General features: G+C 46.6%; 1 protein-coding gene across 1 annotated transcript in view; it reads left to right on the forward strand.

Moving 5' to 3' along the window:
* Nucleotides 1–18,937, forward strand: part of LOC143133700 (laminin subunit alpha-3-like) — a 77,895-nt gene that overhangs the window by 51,554 nt on the left and 7,404 nt on the right. Inside the window, exons 35-71 of the mRNA XM_076293509.1 lie at nt 34–173; nt 686–801; nt 1,201–1,412; nt 1,816–2,020; nt 3,311–3,455; nt 3,680–3,820; nt 4,153–4,314; nt 4,578–4,679; nt 4,802–4,885; nt 5,519–5,749; nt 8,983–9,096; nt 10,172–10,290; nt 10,406–10,486; nt 10,581–10,681; nt 10,834–10,884; nt 10,993–11,144; nt 12,079–12,189; nt 12,346–12,457; nt 12,621–12,788; nt 12,993–13,189; nt 13,293–13,409; nt 13,862–14,016; nt 14,447–14,588; nt 14,703–14,802; nt 15,016–15,132; nt 15,246–15,416; nt 15,539–15,690; nt 15,887–16,084; nt 16,260–16,408; nt 16,556–16,718; nt 16,960–17,084; nt 17,288–17,438; nt 17,670–17,777; nt 17,887–18,032; nt 18,237–18,354; nt 18,473–18,613; nt 18,724–18,866. Of these exons, the coding sequence (XP_076149624.1) occupies nt 34–173; nt 686–801; nt 1,201–1,412; nt 1,816–2,020; nt 3,311–3,455; nt 3,680–3,820; nt 4,153–4,314; nt 4,578–4,679; nt 4,802–4,885; nt 5,519–5,749; nt 8,983–9,096; nt 10,172–10,290; nt 10,406–10,486; nt 10,581–10,681; nt 10,834–10,884; nt 10,993–11,144; nt 12,079–12,189; nt 12,346–12,457; nt 12,621–12,788; nt 12,993–13,189; nt 13,293–13,409; nt 13,862–14,016; nt 14,447–14,588; nt 14,703–14,802; nt 15,016–15,132; nt 15,246–15,416; nt 15,539–15,690; nt 15,887–16,084; nt 16,260–16,408; nt 16,556–16,718; nt 16,960–17,084; nt 17,288–17,438; nt 17,670–17,777; nt 17,887–18,032; nt 18,237–18,354; nt 18,473–18,613; nt 18,724–18,866 (5,140 nt within the window). The remainder of the gene's footprint in view (nt 1–33; nt 174–685; nt 802–1,200; nt 1,413–1,815; nt 2,021–3,310; nt 3,456–3,679; nt 3,821–4,152; nt 4,315–4,577; nt 4,680–4,801; nt 4,886–5,518; nt 5,750–8,982; nt 9,097–10,171; nt 10,291–10,405; nt 10,487–10,580; nt 10,682–10,833; nt 10,885–10,992; nt 11,145–12,078; nt 12,190–12,345; nt 12,458–12,620; nt 12,789–12,992; nt 13,190–13,292; nt 13,410–13,861; nt 14,017–14,446; nt 14,589–14,702; nt 14,803–15,015; nt 15,133–15,245; nt 15,417–15,538; nt 15,691–15,886; nt 16,085–16,259; nt 16,409–16,555; nt 16,719–16,959; nt 17,085–17,287; nt 17,439–17,669; nt 17,778–17,886; nt 18,033–18,236; nt 18,355–18,472; nt 18,614–18,723; nt 18,867–18,937) is intronic.

Here is an 18,937-nt window from a genome sequence, read left to right on the forward strand (position 1 = left end):
GCACCCACCCCAAACCTCTGTGTCCTCCACCAGGCTGGCTCAACGCCTCCTTCTGCCCTGCGATGTCCGGCTGCAGGAGTGTGTTCATCGCCGAGCGCCGCATCGCCCTGGACCTGCCACAGAGGGAGCTCGCCATCACTCTGAGGATCCCACCGGGGAAGACCCTCACCCTGGTCAGTGTGTGTGTGTGTGTCTGTGTGTGTGGCCCTTTGGCCTCTTGCTTCATCATGACTGTGTGGGTCTTCCTGTGTAGAATTCACAGCCCTGGCCTAATTTCCACTTCCACCCTGCACTAGGTTTTTAAAAATCCTAACTCCATTTTGGCTTCCCTCTTTACCTAAGGTGTCACGTCCTGGGCGGCTCCTGCGCAGGTTCAGATATCACAGTGTACAGTAATCCACTTGGGCCGGCCTTGTGCTGGCTTGCTGTGAGCATTCCTCAGGCCCTCGTGAGCACACAGAGGCTTTATTTACTCTCACAGGTGGGAACAGGGCGAGGGAACATGAGGGCACTCGTTTGGGTGTGTAGCGTACCGACATCATCGACTCATAGTTAACAGCGGTGGATTTTCCCTGTGTGCTGTTTTTTTGTGTCATTTTTATCTGTCTTTTTTTTTGGTGGCTCAGATCCCCTCTCCTCACTCTTTTCCCTCTTTTGGACTTGTTTTTGTTTTGTTCTGCTTTAGGATTATATCTTGGCTGTCCCCGATGATCGTTACACGCCAGATCTCCTGAAAGCAAAGCCGCTGGATAAGGCGCCTGATTTCATCGCCCAGTGTGGAGGGGAGAGCTTCCAGATAGAGTACGAGCACAGCAATGCCCAGCCAGGCCTGCTTAGCCTTTCATCCACTTCATCAGTCATAAATCACTGCAGTTATCCTGCATGAAATGAACTCCATGCACGCTGGAGCTTTCCGATGCATTCACCAAAAAGTCAAATGGCACCTCCTAGTGGTGGGAATCACAGACCTGTACGGACCTACCTACACTACTTATACCTATTCACACTGCCGTAATGAAACTTTATAAAGATTACTAATTGTAATCTTTTGTTTCATCTATGCTTCTGCTACTACACAGCACAAACCCAGTGCTTCTCACACAATCTTGTTTCTCCTGACCTTAATGCTTACCTGTAGTGCAGGTTGTTTTAACAGCAGCCGTCTGGGATTGACCCAAAAGTGACCTGTCTCTTCCGCAGCCCCAGCACTGCCTCCGAGTTCTGCCGAGCCTCGGCCCGCTCTCTGGTGGCCCTGCACCACAACGGGGCCCTGCCCTGCTACTGCGACAAGTCCGGCTCCACCAGCCCCACCTGTGAGCCGCTGGGCGGCCAGTGCCGCTGCAGACCCCACGTTATCGGCCGTCAGTGCACCCGCTGTGCCACCGGCTACTACGGCTTCCCCTACTGCAGACGTGAGTGCCTCTGTGCTAGAGCTTAACTGCTTCTAAACCAAGAGCGATGAATATAACGATAACTGAAAGTGACTGACTATATCATTCTTCATGTCATTATTGTTATAGTTTATGTGAGGATGTTATCATTCTTATTATCTAGAACGATACTTATTGTCCAGTTTAGGCCACAGAGTTTGGTATGTGGATCAAAGTGTCCACTAAATTAATAAATGTAAATGCATTTGGCCACAATTTTGAAATCAGTGACTCCATTGTGAGATATTGTGGCTGACCTTTGCTTTATCCCGGATGTTTGCTTTGCTTTGCGTTGTGTCATAGACAGGAACAAGAACAATTCAATGTTGTGTCTCTTGAACTGTGGTTGTGTCTCTCTGTCCCCTCGCGTGGCCTTGACCTGCAGCGTGTCAGTGTGGTCGGCGGCGGCTGTGCGATGAGGTGACGGGCGAGTGCATCTGCCCCCCTCAGACGGTTCGGCCGGCGTGCGACACGTGCAATAGCCAGACGTTCAGCTACCACCCGCTGGTGGGCTGCGACCACTGCGACTGCTCCCCCACGGGCATCGTGAGCAGCAGCGGCGATTGTGACTCTTACACCGGACAGTGCACGTGAGGGCCACACACCAGCACCACCGCCTCTCACTGCCTGTCTGTCTGTCTGTCTGTCTGTCTGTCTGTCTGTCTGTCTGTCAGTCTGTCACTGTCTTACTGACTTGTCTGTCTGTGTCTGTGTCTGTCTGTCTGTCTGCCTGTCTGACTGGCTGTCAGTCTGTTTATCACTGTCTTACTGACTTGTCTGTCTTGTTAGCTTTCTGTCTGTCTGTATGTCACTTACATGCATATTAAAAACTTTTGGTAACACTTTACTTGATGGGTGAGTTTGTAACACATTCATAGCAGCTGTCATAAACTGCACATAAAGCATTCATGACTGTTTCATGAGACATGACTCAACATTCATACCAAACCTTTTATGAATGTGGAAGACAGAACGATGACAACTTGTCAAAATAAAAGTCCAACAATCGCAAAGCAGCATTGCCGTTTTTCTCTCCAGCCTTTGTAAATATTTCATGAATATCTTATGAAGTCTACATCGAATGTCACTTTATTATACAAGTTGTGAAGTATTCTTAATCACTGAATTTAACACTGGGAGGTAAACTAGCCTACATTCAGCTGACCCGTATTTGTGTAACCTGGAACGGTTGGACATTCCCAGTAGCAAAAGATGAGAAATCATCTGCAAAGGTATCATAAAACAAATACATTTTTATGAAACAAAAATTATTTGCTTGACCATGTTCTGTCTTTTTGGCACTAGAGTAGCCCATTGACTCAGATGTGACGTGATCAGGTAAGAGGTTTGGAACGAAAATGGCAATGCTGCTTTGCAATTGTTGGACTTTTTTTTTGACACATTTTTGTCTTCCACATTCATGAAAGGTTTGGTATGAATGTTGAGTCATGTCTCATGAAATAGTCATGAATGCTTTATGTGCAGTTTTTGACAGCTGCTATGAATGTGTTATGAACTCACCCGTCAAGTAAAGTGTTACCAAACTTTTGAATGTTTGTCTTATTATATACACAATACGTTATCTTCAATATATTTGTAGTATTTTGATGTATATGATGTGACTGGGAAATACAGTCTGCAGTCATAAACTGGTACATTTCATGACCATTTGATCCGCTTAATGCTATTTTTGTTATAGCACACAGAGCACATAGTGTTTCAAAATAGTCTGAAATGTGTTGTTAATAGCTGTTGGTGGGTTTGTGTGTGTGTGTATGTGTGTGTGTGTGTGTGTGTGTGTGTGTGTGTGTGTGTGTGTGTGTGTGTGTGTGTGTGTGTGTGTGTGTGTGTGTGTGTGTGTGTGTGTGTGTGAGAAACAGGTGTAAGCCCAGGATCGGTGGACGTCAGTGTGACCGCTGTGCTGCCGGCTACTTCCGTTTCCCAGAGTGTGTGCCATGTGACTGTGAGACTGGGGGGGTCCGCCCAGAGGTGTGTGACCCCAACACTGGCCAGTGCCTCTGCAAGGTAGTGACCCTCTCTCACCCCTCACGCACATACACACACCCACACCAGAGTGGATGTAAGGGTATCCTGGCATATCGTGAGCAGAGTTTGGGCAATAAGACTCAAGGTATGCCTCTTTTGACTCTGCTGTGTGTGTGTGTGTGTGTGTGTGTGTGTGTGTGTGTGTGTGTGTGTGTGTGTGTGTGTGTGTGTGTGTGTGTGTGTGTGTGTGTGTGTGGTGACAGAGGAACGTGGAGGGTGAGCGCTGCGATTCCTGTCGAAGAGGCTCGTTCCACTTTGATCCGGCCAGTCCCACCGGTTGCATCGAGTGCTTCTGCTTCAAAGCCACAGACCAGTGCCACAGCTCCAGCAAACGCAGGGGAAAGGTGTGTGTGTGTGTGTGTGTGTCTGTCTCTCTCTCTCTCTCTGTGTATGTGTGTGTGTCTCTCTCTCTCTGTGTGTGTGTGTGTGTGTGTGAGAGAGAGAGAAAAACTATTAAAAGTAATACAAATGCAAATTAGTTTTTTCACCAGTTAGCTCTTGGAGATTTGACAATTCTGCTAGATAATGATATACATAGACAGCAATATCAACAATCAACGAGTAGTCAATAGTATCCCTGACGTGCGTGTATGTGTGGTTAGTGGTCATTTGGTCATTTCATATCTGATGTACCTTCCGTGTGTGTGTGTGTGTGTGTGTGTGTGTGTGTGTGTAGTTTGTGGACATGCATAACTGGCGCCTGGAGAAGGCTGACCTGGAGGAGGTGCCCTCGGTGCTCAACCCCGTAAGCAACACGGTGGTGGCTGACGTGCAGGAGGTGCCCCGCTCTGTCCAGAGCCTCCACTGGGTGGCGCCACCCTCCTACCTGGGCGACAGGGTGAGCAGTGCAGCGCTGTGCCATGTTGCTCGATGCCAACGCCTGGTGTCGGGTTTCAGCCTCTCTCTCTCTGTGTGCGTTCAATCACTGTACCAACCTGCGGGTACTTCAGCTAAAGAGCGAGAGAGATTTTAATTATGGCTCTGCATGTGGACACAACACTAAATGCTCTTGTTCTCACATTATGTTGGCTAATTAGGCAGTTTTACCTGACAGAACCCTTGCTGCCAAAAGCACCTAAAGCCCTCTCTGTGCCTCTGTAGGTGTCCTCCTATGGCGGCTACCTCACCTACCAGACCAAGTCCTTTGGCATCCCCAGCGAGGGAATGCTTCCCCTGGACAAGAAGCCAGACCTGCTACTAAGTGTGCGTATGACTCTCTAAGACTTCAGGCTCTCGTGTTGTGTTATATTTTGAAGTGCCAGCCCTCTTGAATCGTCTTGATCGTGTGTGTGTGTGTGTGTGTGTGTGTGTGTGTGTGTGCGCAGGGGGACCAGATGACACTGGTGTACTTTGACCCACAGTCCCCTGATCCAGACAGACTGTATCAGGGCAGAGTTCAGCTAGTAGAGGTAACTTGCTCACTCACTCACTCATTAAAAGACATTAAAGTAAAGAAAATGAAGTATTGCTCAAACAGCCATAAGTGACTGGAAGTGGCCTAGGTGTGAAATGTTTGAACAAGCATTTGAAATGTTTTGCTCCCTCTTTATTACTAGCTGAACAACAACTGCAGATATTGTAGCTTGTATTCAAAGATCTTAATCTGAATAACCAACTTTACAATGATGAACTGATCCTGATTAAAGGGTGAAAATCCTCAATCATGTCTGTTTTGTAGTACCGGTATGTCTGTCAGTTAATCATATTTTACTTTGTTCAGCTGTCAGCACCACAAGGCATTGATTTTATTCTCAAAGCACTTTGGAAAATGTCTAAAAAGGTGCCACCAGAAATGTGTAGAGAGACTCTTATTAAGATGATCTGTTTTATCTATGTAATTATGTTTTTTATTAGTTGGCGTTATTGATTTATATTGTTTGTTATACCTTTTGCCAAGATATAGCCACAGATGCTGATGGTATGAAACTGAAATTATGCTACTGAACAGACTGATCTGAGTGGTTCATCAGAGCCATCTGCAGGGGTGCTCTCGTCTGAGCCCCTCTGCAGCAATCACTGAGACGGCTCTTTGTTGTCGGCAGGGCAACCTGCGCCACGCAGGCACCAGGCGGCCGGTGTCGCGTGAGGAGCTGCTGCGGGTGCTGGCGGCGCTGGAGGATGTGCGCGTGCGCGCCCTCTACTTCACCCAGAGCCAGAGGCTCAGCCTGGGGGACGTGGGCTTGGAAGAGGCCAGCAGGGACGGACGCGGGGCACCCGCCAGCACCGTGGAGCAGTGCTCCTGCCCACCCCAATACAGCGGAGACTCCTGCCAGGTGAGGGCTGCTGGACAGGGGCCTGGGGGGGGGGGGGGTGGATGAAGGGGTGAGGGGGATGTACAGTGAGAGTGATGTGTTGAGGAAATTTGGAAATGGACTGGATTGCATTGGTACTCTCTGTCTGCTGGAAGAAAAAGGATGGATGGTGTCAAGGTTGGAGCTGGGAAAAAGAGGGGGAGAGGGAATTGAGGGTGATGGATAGAGGGAAGAAGAGAGGGTGAGTAGGAGTAAGGAGAAAAGAAGAGAAGGAAGAGGGGTGAGTAAATAAGGAGAGAAAACAATCATGATGTGGGTGGTTTGGTTGACTGGGAAGGTGTGCTTACTGTATGGACTGTTTTGTGGCAACTTCCATTCTTTAAGCAAAACTGAATAGACCCGATTTCATTATGTTGCCTGCATTGTACACAAATGAAAAATGGTAAGATCGCGACATGACTGCTGGTCGAGATGGCTTTGATGTAAAGGGACACCTGGTTTTATGGGAGCTATCTGAATGGACGCTCATGAAAAGCACAGATGTTTTCTACCCTTTCCCCCAAAATGCCATTTCTAGTGAAAGACTGGCTCATTGAGCATCTCTCATACAGGACCTGCATGTTGTTGGGCCAGTTGCCATAACACAGAGAAACGGGGAAACTATAATGACTCCCTGGGTTTTTTTTTCCACACAAAGAACTCAGGGCTACATGATCGTGGTCCGTGTCTGCCCCAACATGCCAAGACACACCCTTTCTGCAGTGAGCTCGCTCTGACGAATGGGGAACATTCGTGAGGGCGAAGGAGCCCACAGCTGACGAGGCGCGCACGGAAATCTCTGGAAAAGAACAGCCGATGAGCGCGTCTGTCAGAATGCGTCGCCTCGGGGGAAGAACTTTCCGGTTGCCAAAAGACAATCTGATATCAGTTGCTTCTCTAACATCCAACTGCTGTGTCATGGCAACAACTGACTGACAACTCAAATACAGCGGAATTCTGGAGGGATGTGACTAAGAGGGGATGATGGAGTAAGCTTTGAAAGAACAAGCTTTAGAAAATCTTAGACATTTCAAATTACTATGAAACATGCTGATTGGCAGATTCTTTTTTAATTTTTTTTTTTTTAAAGAAAACATTAATTTGGTTAAATTATAATTTCTTAGGGCTGAAAAATCATGTGTAGCCAGTGTACTGTCTCTAGTATCAATGTAGCAGTAGGTATTTCTACTGTGCTATTCCTCTCTCAAAAAGAGAAGTAGGCTACTGTACACTAAGATATTGCAATCGCATTCCTAAGTCTCTCTTCCACTTCACTGGATGTTAAGGCTTTTTATTGATACTGACAATATCTCATTAAGTTCCCTATGTGATGAGTTTTTGAAGTGCCCCTGCTGTGGGAAGTAATGATGTTCAGGATTAGGTGTGTGTGATGTGTTTTTCCTCCGTGGATTTTGCTCCTGGGTCCGCATTTCTCATCTAAACACTGTTGAAGGTGACAAGGCTGCTCGACAGGTGTGGCCACAGGAAACAGTTTATCTGTAGCCAGAGGCACTGTGGAAAGGAGCAATGCCCTGACACATAGGTTAGGCGTGGCATCTGAGACAAGACAGAGTTACTCACAAACCTCATGCAGACTGTGTGTGTGTGTGTGTGTCTTTTTGGGAGTGGCAGTCCCACCCTGCTGTTTTGAGTTGATATGCGTGTGCCTGTGTGTGTTTGTGTTGTGTGATTCAGGTGTGAGTACTCCGATAGCAAAGTCTGAATGTGTAATATACAACATCTACTGACCCAAACAAATTAACTGACACATGGATTAGTTGTACAGTTGTACACACACACACACACACGCACACAGACACGCATTTTTGCATTTTCTGTTTATGTAAAGCACATTAAATGACCTCCGTGTATGAAATGTGCTATATAAATAAACCTGACTTGACACAAATAAATATATAAATGCCTCAAATACACATACCTAGACAAAAGGACTCCAAAAATGTGTGCTTAACGTATACATACAGTACACTTCAAGTCAATAGAGACCCCACCCATTCATGCTGAGACTGGAACAGACCTGGCAAAGCAGGGCTCTTATCGCAATGAGTTTTATGCCCTTTATCCCTGATTGGGGTTGTACTAGCTTCATCTTTTTTAATAAACTCTGTGTGTGTGTGAATATTAGCACACAACCATGTATGTGTTGTAGGGGAAATTTTCACCTTCTACGCAAACTAGAGTGACTGTGTATGTATGTGTGTACATCCATTCCTAAAATGGGTGAGTGTGTGTGTGAGTGAGCGTTAGTCACTGTCTCAGGTATGGGTGTGTGCCGAGGAGGGCGTGGCATGGCCTCTCTGCCGTGGCTTTAAGAGAGAGCTGCCCGTGTGGTGGGGAGTTATTTTCACTCCGACTACACTTGAGGAATGTTCTACACACGCATGGAGACAAACCAATGGAAGAGGACTATGATGAGGGCCCTCATCGTTCTGGCCCTGCTGGAGTTGTGCTTGGCAGGACCCAGACCCTCTGGATCATCCAGACGGATACCGCGCCATCAGGGGGAACAGCGGCCACACTACCCGTCTGTGACTGACAGAGAATCGCAACGACTTGTACACCAGTTGCCAAACCACCACAGAGGGCAGCAGGTGCGCTACCCATCACCCAATGACCACGGGACTCAACAGGTCCAGTACCCATCACCCAATGACCACGGGACTCAACAGGTCCAGTACCCATCACCCAATGACCGGGATTCACAAAGAGTTCAATACCCATCACTTAATGATCAGGATTCACAAAAAGTTATTTACCCTTCAGTGGGAGACAGGGATGCAAGCACCGCACTTCAGGTAAAATGGAGTTATTTTTTGACAGTTTTGTTGCTCCTCAGATATTTGTTTTGTCCTGGAAATGTCTCGGGGACCAAAATGGATGTCCACTTTTTGTCTTTTAAGAAGCACTTTGAAATCTCCTATACCCTCACCTTTCACCCTAGGATACATACATATTTAATTATTTTGACTGGGCAGGTATGCGTTGTAGAGATGTATTGTGTGTTGAAAGTTATGGCTCACATGTGCATGCATGCACACGTTTGTGTGTGCTTGTGCAATGCGTTTGAGTAATTGTCAGTGTTTGTTTCTTGTAAATGTCTCTCTTTTGTCATTGTTAATGTAATTGACTGACTCCATGTGCTGTCCTGTTCAACAAGAATAATGGCCGTTTTTCTGTACGTCTCTGTTTGTCAGAAATGTGCCCGTGGTTTCTATAGAGACAGAAGTGCACAGCTCCCAGGCAGGTGTGTGCCCTGCTCCTGTAACGGCCTATCAGACGAGTGTGAGGAGGGAACAGGAAGATGCCTGGTAAGCACACACACACACACACACACACACACACACACACAGAGACACACACACACTAACATTCACACCCATACATACACACCCTACCACTCCCACACTGGTTAGCCACACAGCGCTTGAGTCAGTGTCTGGTCTCCACAGCAGGCACTGCCAAGGGGCATGTTTGTGAACACACTAGCCTGTCATTAACCCACCACATTACATGTACATGTGATTCAGCCATATAAAGACAAACACAAGAATTACAGACCTTTTCAATTAAATATCGAAGCATCAATCATAGACATCAAAGCATAAAACATTGTTAGCTTGACCAGCATGGGCATCATCTCATACATGGAAATGCAGCCATCAAGCTGAAACAGGCTCCTCTCACACAGACTTAGAATTGCAGTGTAGTGAGATGCCAGCGGTACAGAATGGTGGTGTGCCGGAGCCCATGTAGTCTTTCCTCTGCCGAGGGTCTGCGGTAGCTGTGTGTGTGTGTGTGTGTGTGTGTGTGTGTGTGTGTGTGTGTGCGGCGTTGCATAAGTGCGGCTCATGATTGGGCCCTGGAGCTGAGCTGACAGGCATGGTCACACACGAGAGAGCACAAGCATTTGGGGTCCCACACACACACACACAAGATGTGAACACGTGTGGACACAGAATGCTTTCAGTGAGAGCCAATCTCCCGTGAAGAGACGGCCCGTCAGCCACAGGCAGCAGACACCTGAGAGTTGGGTGTGGAGGAGAGCACAGGGAGAGCTGCTCAGACAGGACCGCTTCTTCAGCTCTCAGGAGAACCTCCATGCAGGTCCACATGGGCTGGATTTGGTTATATAATAAGTCACATTAGTGGTTGGTTAGGAGACAGATGACCACATCAGTCAAGGTTGTGGACACGAATCTCTAGCACACACCCTAGTCTTGCTGAAGATCAATGAGCTCATCTCATATAATGAAACATACTCTACTGCAGTGTAAGCCATCCTGTAAACACTAGGGTGGGTGTTACGTGAAGTGCTGTGATTTGTCTGAGAGCATTTACTCAGTTAAGTATTTGTACTCATTTAAGTCTGTTGTCTCTACCCAGAACTGTCAACATAACGCTGCTGGGGACCACTGTGAGCGTTGTCATGAGGGTTACTATGGTAACCCTGCCCAGAGGAGCTGTCGGCTGTGCCCCTGCCCACTCACCATCGACTCCAACAGGTGAGTGACAAAAACAGAGCATCCTTAAAGTTCTGTACGCACCAGCCTGTGCTGGCTTAGTTTACAGTCTGTTATCATAATAAACCAGGGAGTGTTTCCTTTCTCATATATGCAGTTTTGCTACGGGCTGCAGAGAAGTCTCGGGAAGAATGCAGTGTATCTGCAAGCCTGGTTACACAGGAGAAAGATGTCAGAGGTGTGTATCCAATGTAACCCACCAAGCATGTACAACTTCTCACCATCTTCTCATAATATGTTTAAACTCCTAATTCTCCCTGGCCTTTGAACAGCTGTGCTCCTGGTTACTATGGCGATCCCATGGCTTATAGAGGCAGCTGCCTTCCTTGCAACTGCAACGGAAACCCTGGACACTGTGACTCCAAGACTGGAGGTGAGTGGACTGGCAGTGTAGTGAGATTTGGTCATGTGCAGTGTGGGTCTCCAAGGTGTCCAGTAGGCCCATATGATGCACACACTTTTGAGGAACAGCAATAGATCTGTGCCAGAATCACTTTTTAAGCTTTTTGTCTCTTGTGTTTTTAGTTTGCAAGGACACCTTGCCCAAAGACACCAATACCGATGAGCACTGTCAAGGTGAGTGTCTGTCTGTGTCCTCTCACAGTGAGTTGAGAGTAGAAATATGAGGCCAGAGTAGTCAAAGTGTGACATTTTATTTTATTATCTTTATGATTGTATTTCCAGAGTGTGACAACTGTGCGCAGACATTACTAAGCGATTTGGAGAAGCTGGATGATGAGTTGGCACGAATCAAGTCTCAGCTGGAGAAGGCCAACGCCAGCAGCTCCTCCCAGGAGCGTCTGAGGAAGCTGGAGGAGGCCATCACTGCTGCTAAGGTACACCAGCGCTCCTCTTGGTCTTGCTCCCTCTCTTCTCCTCTCCTCTCCTTCTCTTTTGGTCTCCCTTCACCTTATCCCTCTGGCCTCTCCTCCTTGCTGAGGGTCTGCGGTGTGTGTGTGTGTGTGTGTGTGTGTGTGTGTGTGTGTGTGTGTGTGTGTGTGTGTGTGTGTGTGTGTGTGTCTGCCCTCTCTCCTGTCTGTCAGACTTAGCCTCATCTCTGTCTCTGCTTCACACCAAGGTGAGTTAGTGTTTTTGGAGGATGTCTATAGTGCAGTCCCAGCTCTTCTCACCTTGTCTCTGAGCCTTGCTAGGTTGGAAAAAACATACAGACTAACTTAAACACCACACATACATGGTGCCAAAGATGTGGTGAGACTCATTCTACCACATCGTTGGTGTTTTAAATGAGTCTGCCGCATTTGGAATTTCGCAACTTTACCAAGAGACATTTTGAGGTTATTTTTTTAAAATGCTCTCCACCCATTTTTCTTACCACAAGCTCCTGTACTGATTTAATCTGTGGTAACTTGACACTGATCACACCAGCAACGTTGTTTTGTGTACAACGTGTTGTTCATCTGTGATTGTCTGTGTGGTTTAACAATCTCAGAAGAATGTGATGAGCTTCATTCAGATAGCGATCTAGAACATTCTGTGGGTGCACACCTCATCAATTGCATTAAGTTAAAATATTGCCAAACCCCTAAGGATTATTGACTGCTGTTTGTAAAAACACATGTGGAGTGGCACTTTGCCATGGAGAGCTATAGACATGGATTTAATGCTCAATTTATTGATATTACACATATTGCACTTGTATTTCACTTTTTGTGTTGTTCTTGAAGCTTGATGGTCTCATGTCTTTGTATGAGATGATGCCCGTGCTCGTCAAGCTAACAAATGTCATTAAACACTTTTAATCTTTTCTAGATTGTTGTGAACACCTTCACCTCCACTGTAGACCGTCAGAAGTCCAAAGTGACTGACCTAGAGCTGGACACTGAGACCCTCAAAGATGACATCAACCTGCTGAAGAAGCAGGCAAGTTATCTAAATCTAAGTTGATGGTTAAATCTAAAGAGCATGCATCTCCACTTGGGTGATGATTGATTGCTGATAAATACCATGAGCCAGTTGTGGTGTATGGGAAAAGGCACTATGTATAAGGGCTCTGTTAATGTTGATGACAATGTGCAGGCTGAAGAGAAGAAGAAGGATGTTGACCAGGCCTTGGATGGTGTTGAGGACACTAACCAGAGAGCACAAAACCTGAACACCCAAGCCCAAAACATGTTTAAGAAGATTCAGGGTAGGTTGCATTTTTGTTGTTGTTGTCATTTTGTGGTGGTTGTTGTTTTCAGTTATCTACTTTCTGGTAAAATAGAAGGACAATAAAGCAACTTCATCAGATGGTTGTTGCGGTGTATGACTTACTGTCTTGTCTCTGTCCTCCCCTCCTGCTGTGCGGTCAGACTTGCTGAAGCAGCTGCAGGATGCCAGCGCCAACGGAGACTCCTTGGCCCCAGACCAGCTGACCAAGATGCTGGAGGAGGCCGAGCGTCTAGTGCGAGAGATGGAGGGCCGCAACCTGAATGACCAGAAAGATGCAGCGGAGAAAGAGAAGGAGCAGGCCCACAAATGTGAGATTCCAATCAACACACACACACACACACACACATTAAAATGATATCGGTTATCCTTTATTATTTCTTAGTTTTTTGGTTTTTGGTTAGGTCCTCCTCATGGAAGTATGTTTGATAAACTAAAAATCTGGACTGCAATGCTTGTGTGACATGTTGAATTTAGACTTGCTTTTAAATGAACATTTTATTTTGTGACCACAGTTTTGGAGTACATCCAAAACAATGTGACACGTCAGTGTGATCAGAACAAGGAAGCAGCGACGAGGGTTGAGGGGCTCCTGAAAGACTTTGAGGACAGACTCAAAGACCTGGAAGAAGCGCTCACCCAGGCCAAAAGCTTGGTAGAAAAAGCCAACAACCAGAACAATCTGAACTCCCAGGCTATGCAAGATCTTCTGGTAATGACATATCTTCTATTATTACCCACATTATTAAATCTTATACTCAATATTTTTAATTTGTGATTTGATGAAATGGAATGTGTGATTAATTTACAACCAGAACCGCATCAAAGACTTGGAGAAGGAGAGGGATAATGTTGCAGGACAAATAGCCATGGCTAAAGAGCAACTGAAGGATACAGGAGAGCTGCTATCAACCCTGGATGACAGCAAACAGGTATTCCTATCTTGCAGTAGTACAATGCTTCATATCACATATCATAAACCACTCCATATGCGGAATGATCCCATGACAGTAATCTGTTTACTGCCAAAATACCAACTGTGGATTTCCAAGGCTATTTCTCCATATAACAGCAAACCCACAGCATTGTGTCACCACACCCATCTTCGGTTTTACATTCCTGAATGCATAGCGGACGTGCTGACAGGCAAAGCTGTGGTGGTACCTGACACAAACACACACACACACACACACACACACACACCCCTGCAGAGACCAGTCAGTTGTCAGGCTGAAACTTGCTGCTGACTTTAGTGATAGTTATCAGCTCTCCATGTACCAGCAAAGAGATGTGTGGCTTTTTCCCCAACCAGCCACGCCACCCCACCCTACCCCACCCTCACTGCATTCTGACACCCCAGTGGTTCTGGTCTGTGTCCTGACAGGAGTACGAGAGACTGGCTGCTCAGGTTGACGGGGCCAAGAACGACCTGACCAAACGAGTCAACGAGATCTCCAAGGCAGCTGCCAAAGAGGCCATTGTGAAGCAGGCAGAGGAGCATGCCCAGAAGCTGAGCGACCTCGCCAATCAGCTGGAGAAGTACTATTTCTTTCTGGCTATCTGTCTTATCTCTTATCTTATGTCTTCTGTCTTATGTGTAACCACTGCCTGTTTCAGCGAGTGGCACAAGCCTTTTGTACATTCGGCCATGTTTGTTTGCTCTGTCCTCTCCTGCGCTCTTAGAGTTGTAAGGCATGTGTTTACGTGTTGCACATCACATGCTCTCTGCTCAAGAGGAAATGCAGGCCCTGGAGTGACCGAGCACTGCAGGAGAGAGCAGAGAGAGCTTTTTAAGTCAGTCAGGAGTTAGGTCAACACCGTTGCAATTGTATTTTACACATCCATCCTTGTAGAACGGGAGGGTAGTATTTGTGCATCCCTTGCTCAATTAATAACTGTTAAGACTTTGCACTGCGCACTTCTGTGCCTGGAGATCATCTGACGGAACTCCGCTCTCTCCACCCTGCAGGGCGGTGAACGACTCGCGTGGCAGCGACGACGTGCGCAACGCCTTGGCCGCCATCGACGCTTACAAGAGCATCGTCAACGCCATCAAGGCTGCAGAGAAGGCTGCCAACGAGGCCAAAGAGGCCGCGGACAAGGCCTCCCAGGTATGGAGCTCGTCCAGCTCTAGATCCCATATCAATCAATACACCTGACGGGCCGCTGCCCACACTTTACTGCCAGGGTAATTGACCATGTCCTCCCATCTCTGATTTTTGTAGGATGTGAACCAGAAGGATCTGGTCCAGAAAGCCAAGGACCTAAAGGACAAAGGCACCAAGCTTGTGACCTCTGCCTCCGATGCAGAGAAAGATCTCAAACGTATGTAGTAGCTCATTCAGGAATTAATTAAGAGGGGTGTGCTTTATGGCCAGTAATTCAGATGTCTATCCTGTTTTACTATCCTGCCATTGTAAGGTTTGCAGGATAATGTGTTGTATTCCTTGTAGCGATATTGCTACATGTTATTACATATTCTTCCATATTACGTTATTTATCTGAAATGTATTTTTGCTGGTTCGTTTTCCTCCTCAGAGGCTGCCTCTGACCTCGCTGACCAGAAGAAGCGTTTGGAAGATGCAAACAAGAAAAAACAGTCACTGGAGAACGACCTTCAAAAAGCCCAAGATGACCTGAGAGGCATTCAGAGAGGTAGCGTATGAAGTGTCATCCTGACTCATCAGTTTTGTGAGCACAATGAGTGTGGACGGTGAGGGAGCAGGCATGGCTGTGGCATGGCCGCTAATCCCCTCCTCTCTATGCAGACGATATTGCCAACATGATTGATGAGGCCAAGAAAGCTGCAGCAGTTGCCAGTGACACGGCCACCAATGCCATGGGCAGGCTGGACGACATTAAGAAAGAGGTAGAGAAGATCAACATCGGCCCTGGAGACTCCAACCTGGACAGCGTGCTCAATGAAGTGGACAACTCAGGTGTGTGAGGGAGCATTCTTAGTTGGTGGCAGATTCTCTGCTCACTTTCTTTCTCTCTTTTTTTACGTAGCTGGGAAAAGCTGGGTTTTTGTTTTGTTAATATGTGATGATTGGTTTCACAGTGAAGAACCTGAGCAGCACCATTCCATCTTTACTGGATAAGATCAATCAGATCGAGGAGCTCAGCACGCAGGCAGGCCCCGTCACCAACGTGTCGGAGAACATCAAGAGGATCAAAGAACTCATTGAACAGGCCCGTGACGCTGCCAACAGGGTAAGGCTGTGAGACTGGGAGCTTCTGAAAACTTGGATTGATAGATGGATTAGAGATTGAATGAGTAAATGATAGAGTAGAGGGATGGATGACGGCATGGATAGACGGATGCACGGACTGAAGAAGTGGAGGATTGTTATGTCAGATTGAAGCCCAGAAGTGCTGTTCCTGATGCTACTCTCATTCCCCACGGCAGGTTACCGTCCCCATGAAGTTCAGCGGAGACAGCCATGTGGAGCTGCGTGCCCCCAAGAACATGGACGACCTGAAGGCCTACACATCCCTCTCCTTGTACCTGCACAGACCTGAGAGGAGAGGAGATGGGAAACGCAGACGCAGACAGTTAGATACCGACAACGGGAATCTGTTTGTGCTCTACCTTGGGAAGAAAGATGTGAGTTTGTCGTGTTTTATTGTCTTCTCCTGGCCCTGATTTTATCATTGCTATTGTATCCGTGAGCCATCAGAAAGGGAGGGTAAGAGGGCATCACACAGATCTTGTAGGCTTGTGTGTCCATGAGGTCCAACGAGTGTCTAAAAACAACATTGTTGTGCTCTTCCTCCTTCAGGCATCTGGCGACTACATTGGGATGGCCTTGAGGAGTAATATCCTGTATACGGTCTACAAACTAAATGGGGTGGAGTATGAGGTCGAGTCAGATACTATCACTGGTTCGGCATCCGAGCAAGCAATTTTCGACAAGGTGGATTTGTTCAGGTAAAATGACACTCAGTTTTGTAACTGTAAATAAAAATATGCATGAGCGGTTTCTACAAACTGTTGTTCTAGTTTCAGTGCACAGTAATCAAATGCTATTGCACAGTTCAACCATCAGTTGTTGACATGTTTCTATGTTTTGCCTAGAATTTACCAGGATGCTGAAGTGATCCTTACAAAGGCGTTCACCTCCAACAACCCGCTTGCTGCTGCATCGGCCTACAAACAAGGAGAACATGCCAAAAACCTCCTGAACATTGATCCCAAAGATGTGGTCTTCTATGTGGGGGGCTACCCCGACTCCTTCACTGTAAGTCCTGCTCAGGCATACGTCTCACACACCTTTCTTTCTTTTTTTCTTTCTTTCTTCCCTTTTTCCGTCCCTCCTTCCCTCCTTCCCTCCTTCCTTTCTTCCTTCCTCCTAATTTTAATGACATTTGATGTAGTTCTCTTCAATTTTATGTATATGTCTGTCTCAAGGAATTTTATAGATTTGAATTTTATAAACTTGAGAGCAAAATCTAAGGCAACTGTTCTTTCCCCCTCTTCAGCCCCCGGCTTCACTCAATTACCCAAAATATAAGGGCTGTATCGAACTCTCCACTTTCAATGAGAGATTCGTTAGCCTCTACAACTTCCAAAAGGCAGTCAATATTGAGGACACACCCTGTAAACGGTAAGAACTACAACAGTGATGCAAGATAGTAGTGTAGTAGTAGTGTAGTGTTAGATTAGCACATTCTCAAAGGATTAAAAACAAAATATTACATAAAATCAGATCACAATGTGATACACTGACATGCCGGGCGTGACTGAACACAAATGAAACCCAAATTAGAATTTTGTTTTGGATCTTTTTGACGCAATTCATTCCTGCAGGTATGTGCCATCCGTGAGCACCGACTTCTTTGAGGGCACTGGCTATGCGAAGGTGGACGCGAGCCGTTACCTGAGCTCAACAACACTCCGATTCAACCAGTTCATCACCACCCGCTCTGAGAATGGCATGGTGATGTACATTGGCAATGAGGTGAGCCCCGGTCTGCTTTTCCTGCATCGGGGAGTTCGATTAGCCCCCTGTCAAACAACGAGATCGATGGGATGGGATTAATGTCATCTCCAGATACTTTTTACTAAAGTTAATAAAAAGATATGGCTAAAGAATCACTTTTATAAGAGCTCTGCAGGACAACCTCTGCTCTTGCAAGTCTCTCTGTGGCCTTGACCGGTCTGTCTTTTTTTTATATATATATTCTGTTAGGACTCTTACTACACCATCAGTTTGGAGAAGGGTCACTTTGTGGTGAATGGTCAAGTGAACGGTCAAGACCTATCACCAATCAAGAGTGAGAAAAAACACACTCCCTTGGTAAGAGAAATGCACAGTAGTGTAATGCAGCTGATTGGATACACTTGCTATTCACATGATGTGCTGTCCAGTGACCCAGGATGACCATAATTTATATTTTTCTCCATAGAATCAGGATGTATTGATTAGACTCACTAATTCGGACAAGAGCCTTAGGGTCATTCATGGTAGTAGTATTGTGGTGACTGCCACCAATGTTTCTGAAGACTTCAAGGATTTCTACATTGGAGGTGTGCCTGAAGGACTGCGAGACAGGTAGGTGAAATAAAAAGCAGAAGGCCTACACCATCCTTTGATGCCCTCTGTCTTCTCCATCAAGCAGCTGTAGTTTGGCATTGGCCAAGAGCAGGAACATGTTTTCATATTTTAAATGATATTTCCACTTGCATATTTATTATACTTCATGAGGACTACGAAGTAGGTAAGGTACTGATGCGCCTGCCGGTTTCTGTTTTTCAGATTCAATATTCGTGTGCAGCCCCTGAAGGCCTGTGTGAAGACGGTGAAGGTCAATGGAGGACATGCGGATCTAGTTGAGAAAGTGGGCGTCAGCAAGGGCTGCCCTGAGGACTTCCTGGTAAGGGTCTGATGCTCAGAAGATGCTTACACCTCCTACCACCATTCAGATTTTTTAACAAATTGCACTATGAACCGGACACGAGTGTGGCCCATTATATCTTAACTTTCTTCCGCAGGCGTCCCGTAAGGCCGAGTGCAAGGCAGGAGGCACCCTGGAAAAAGCCCTTGACAAATTCAGTCTGGACGGCAACATAGTGGTGTCACTGGGCTTCCGAAGCACCGAGGCCGATGGCCTCCTCCTCACAAAGACTGAGCAGGTCAGTACGACATTTGGACATCTTTGGTCCCTCACCCTCCTAGTCCTCCATGATTATGCACAGACGTTCCTGTCTGCAACAGTGTTAACTGTGTCCTTTGGTTTCACCAGGAAACAGGCCTAGAACTGACCATGGTCAATGGCCATGTTGTGATGAAATTTGTGGGCCAGACAATCAAACAAGCAATCAAGTCCAAAAAGCAGTACCAGGATGGACAATGGCATTATGTGACCGCTAGGAAGCGGGGCACAGGGTATGTTGGGGAAACTCTGACTTTAGTAGGCTGCATGCTTAGTGTCCTCCATCTTAGGTCTTTGACATCAC

This window comes from Alosa pseudoharengus, unplaced genomic scaffold (assembly GCF_046254945.1).
Source record: "Alosa pseudoharengus isolate Yale_2024_CS ecotype anadromous, Long Island Sound unplaced genomic scaffold, YU_APseudo_1.1 YU_APseudo_1.1_scf_2, whole genome shotgun sequence".
Lineage (NCBI taxonomy): Eukaryota > Metazoa > Chordata > Actinopteri > Clupeiformes > Clupeidae > Alosa > Alosa pseudoharengus.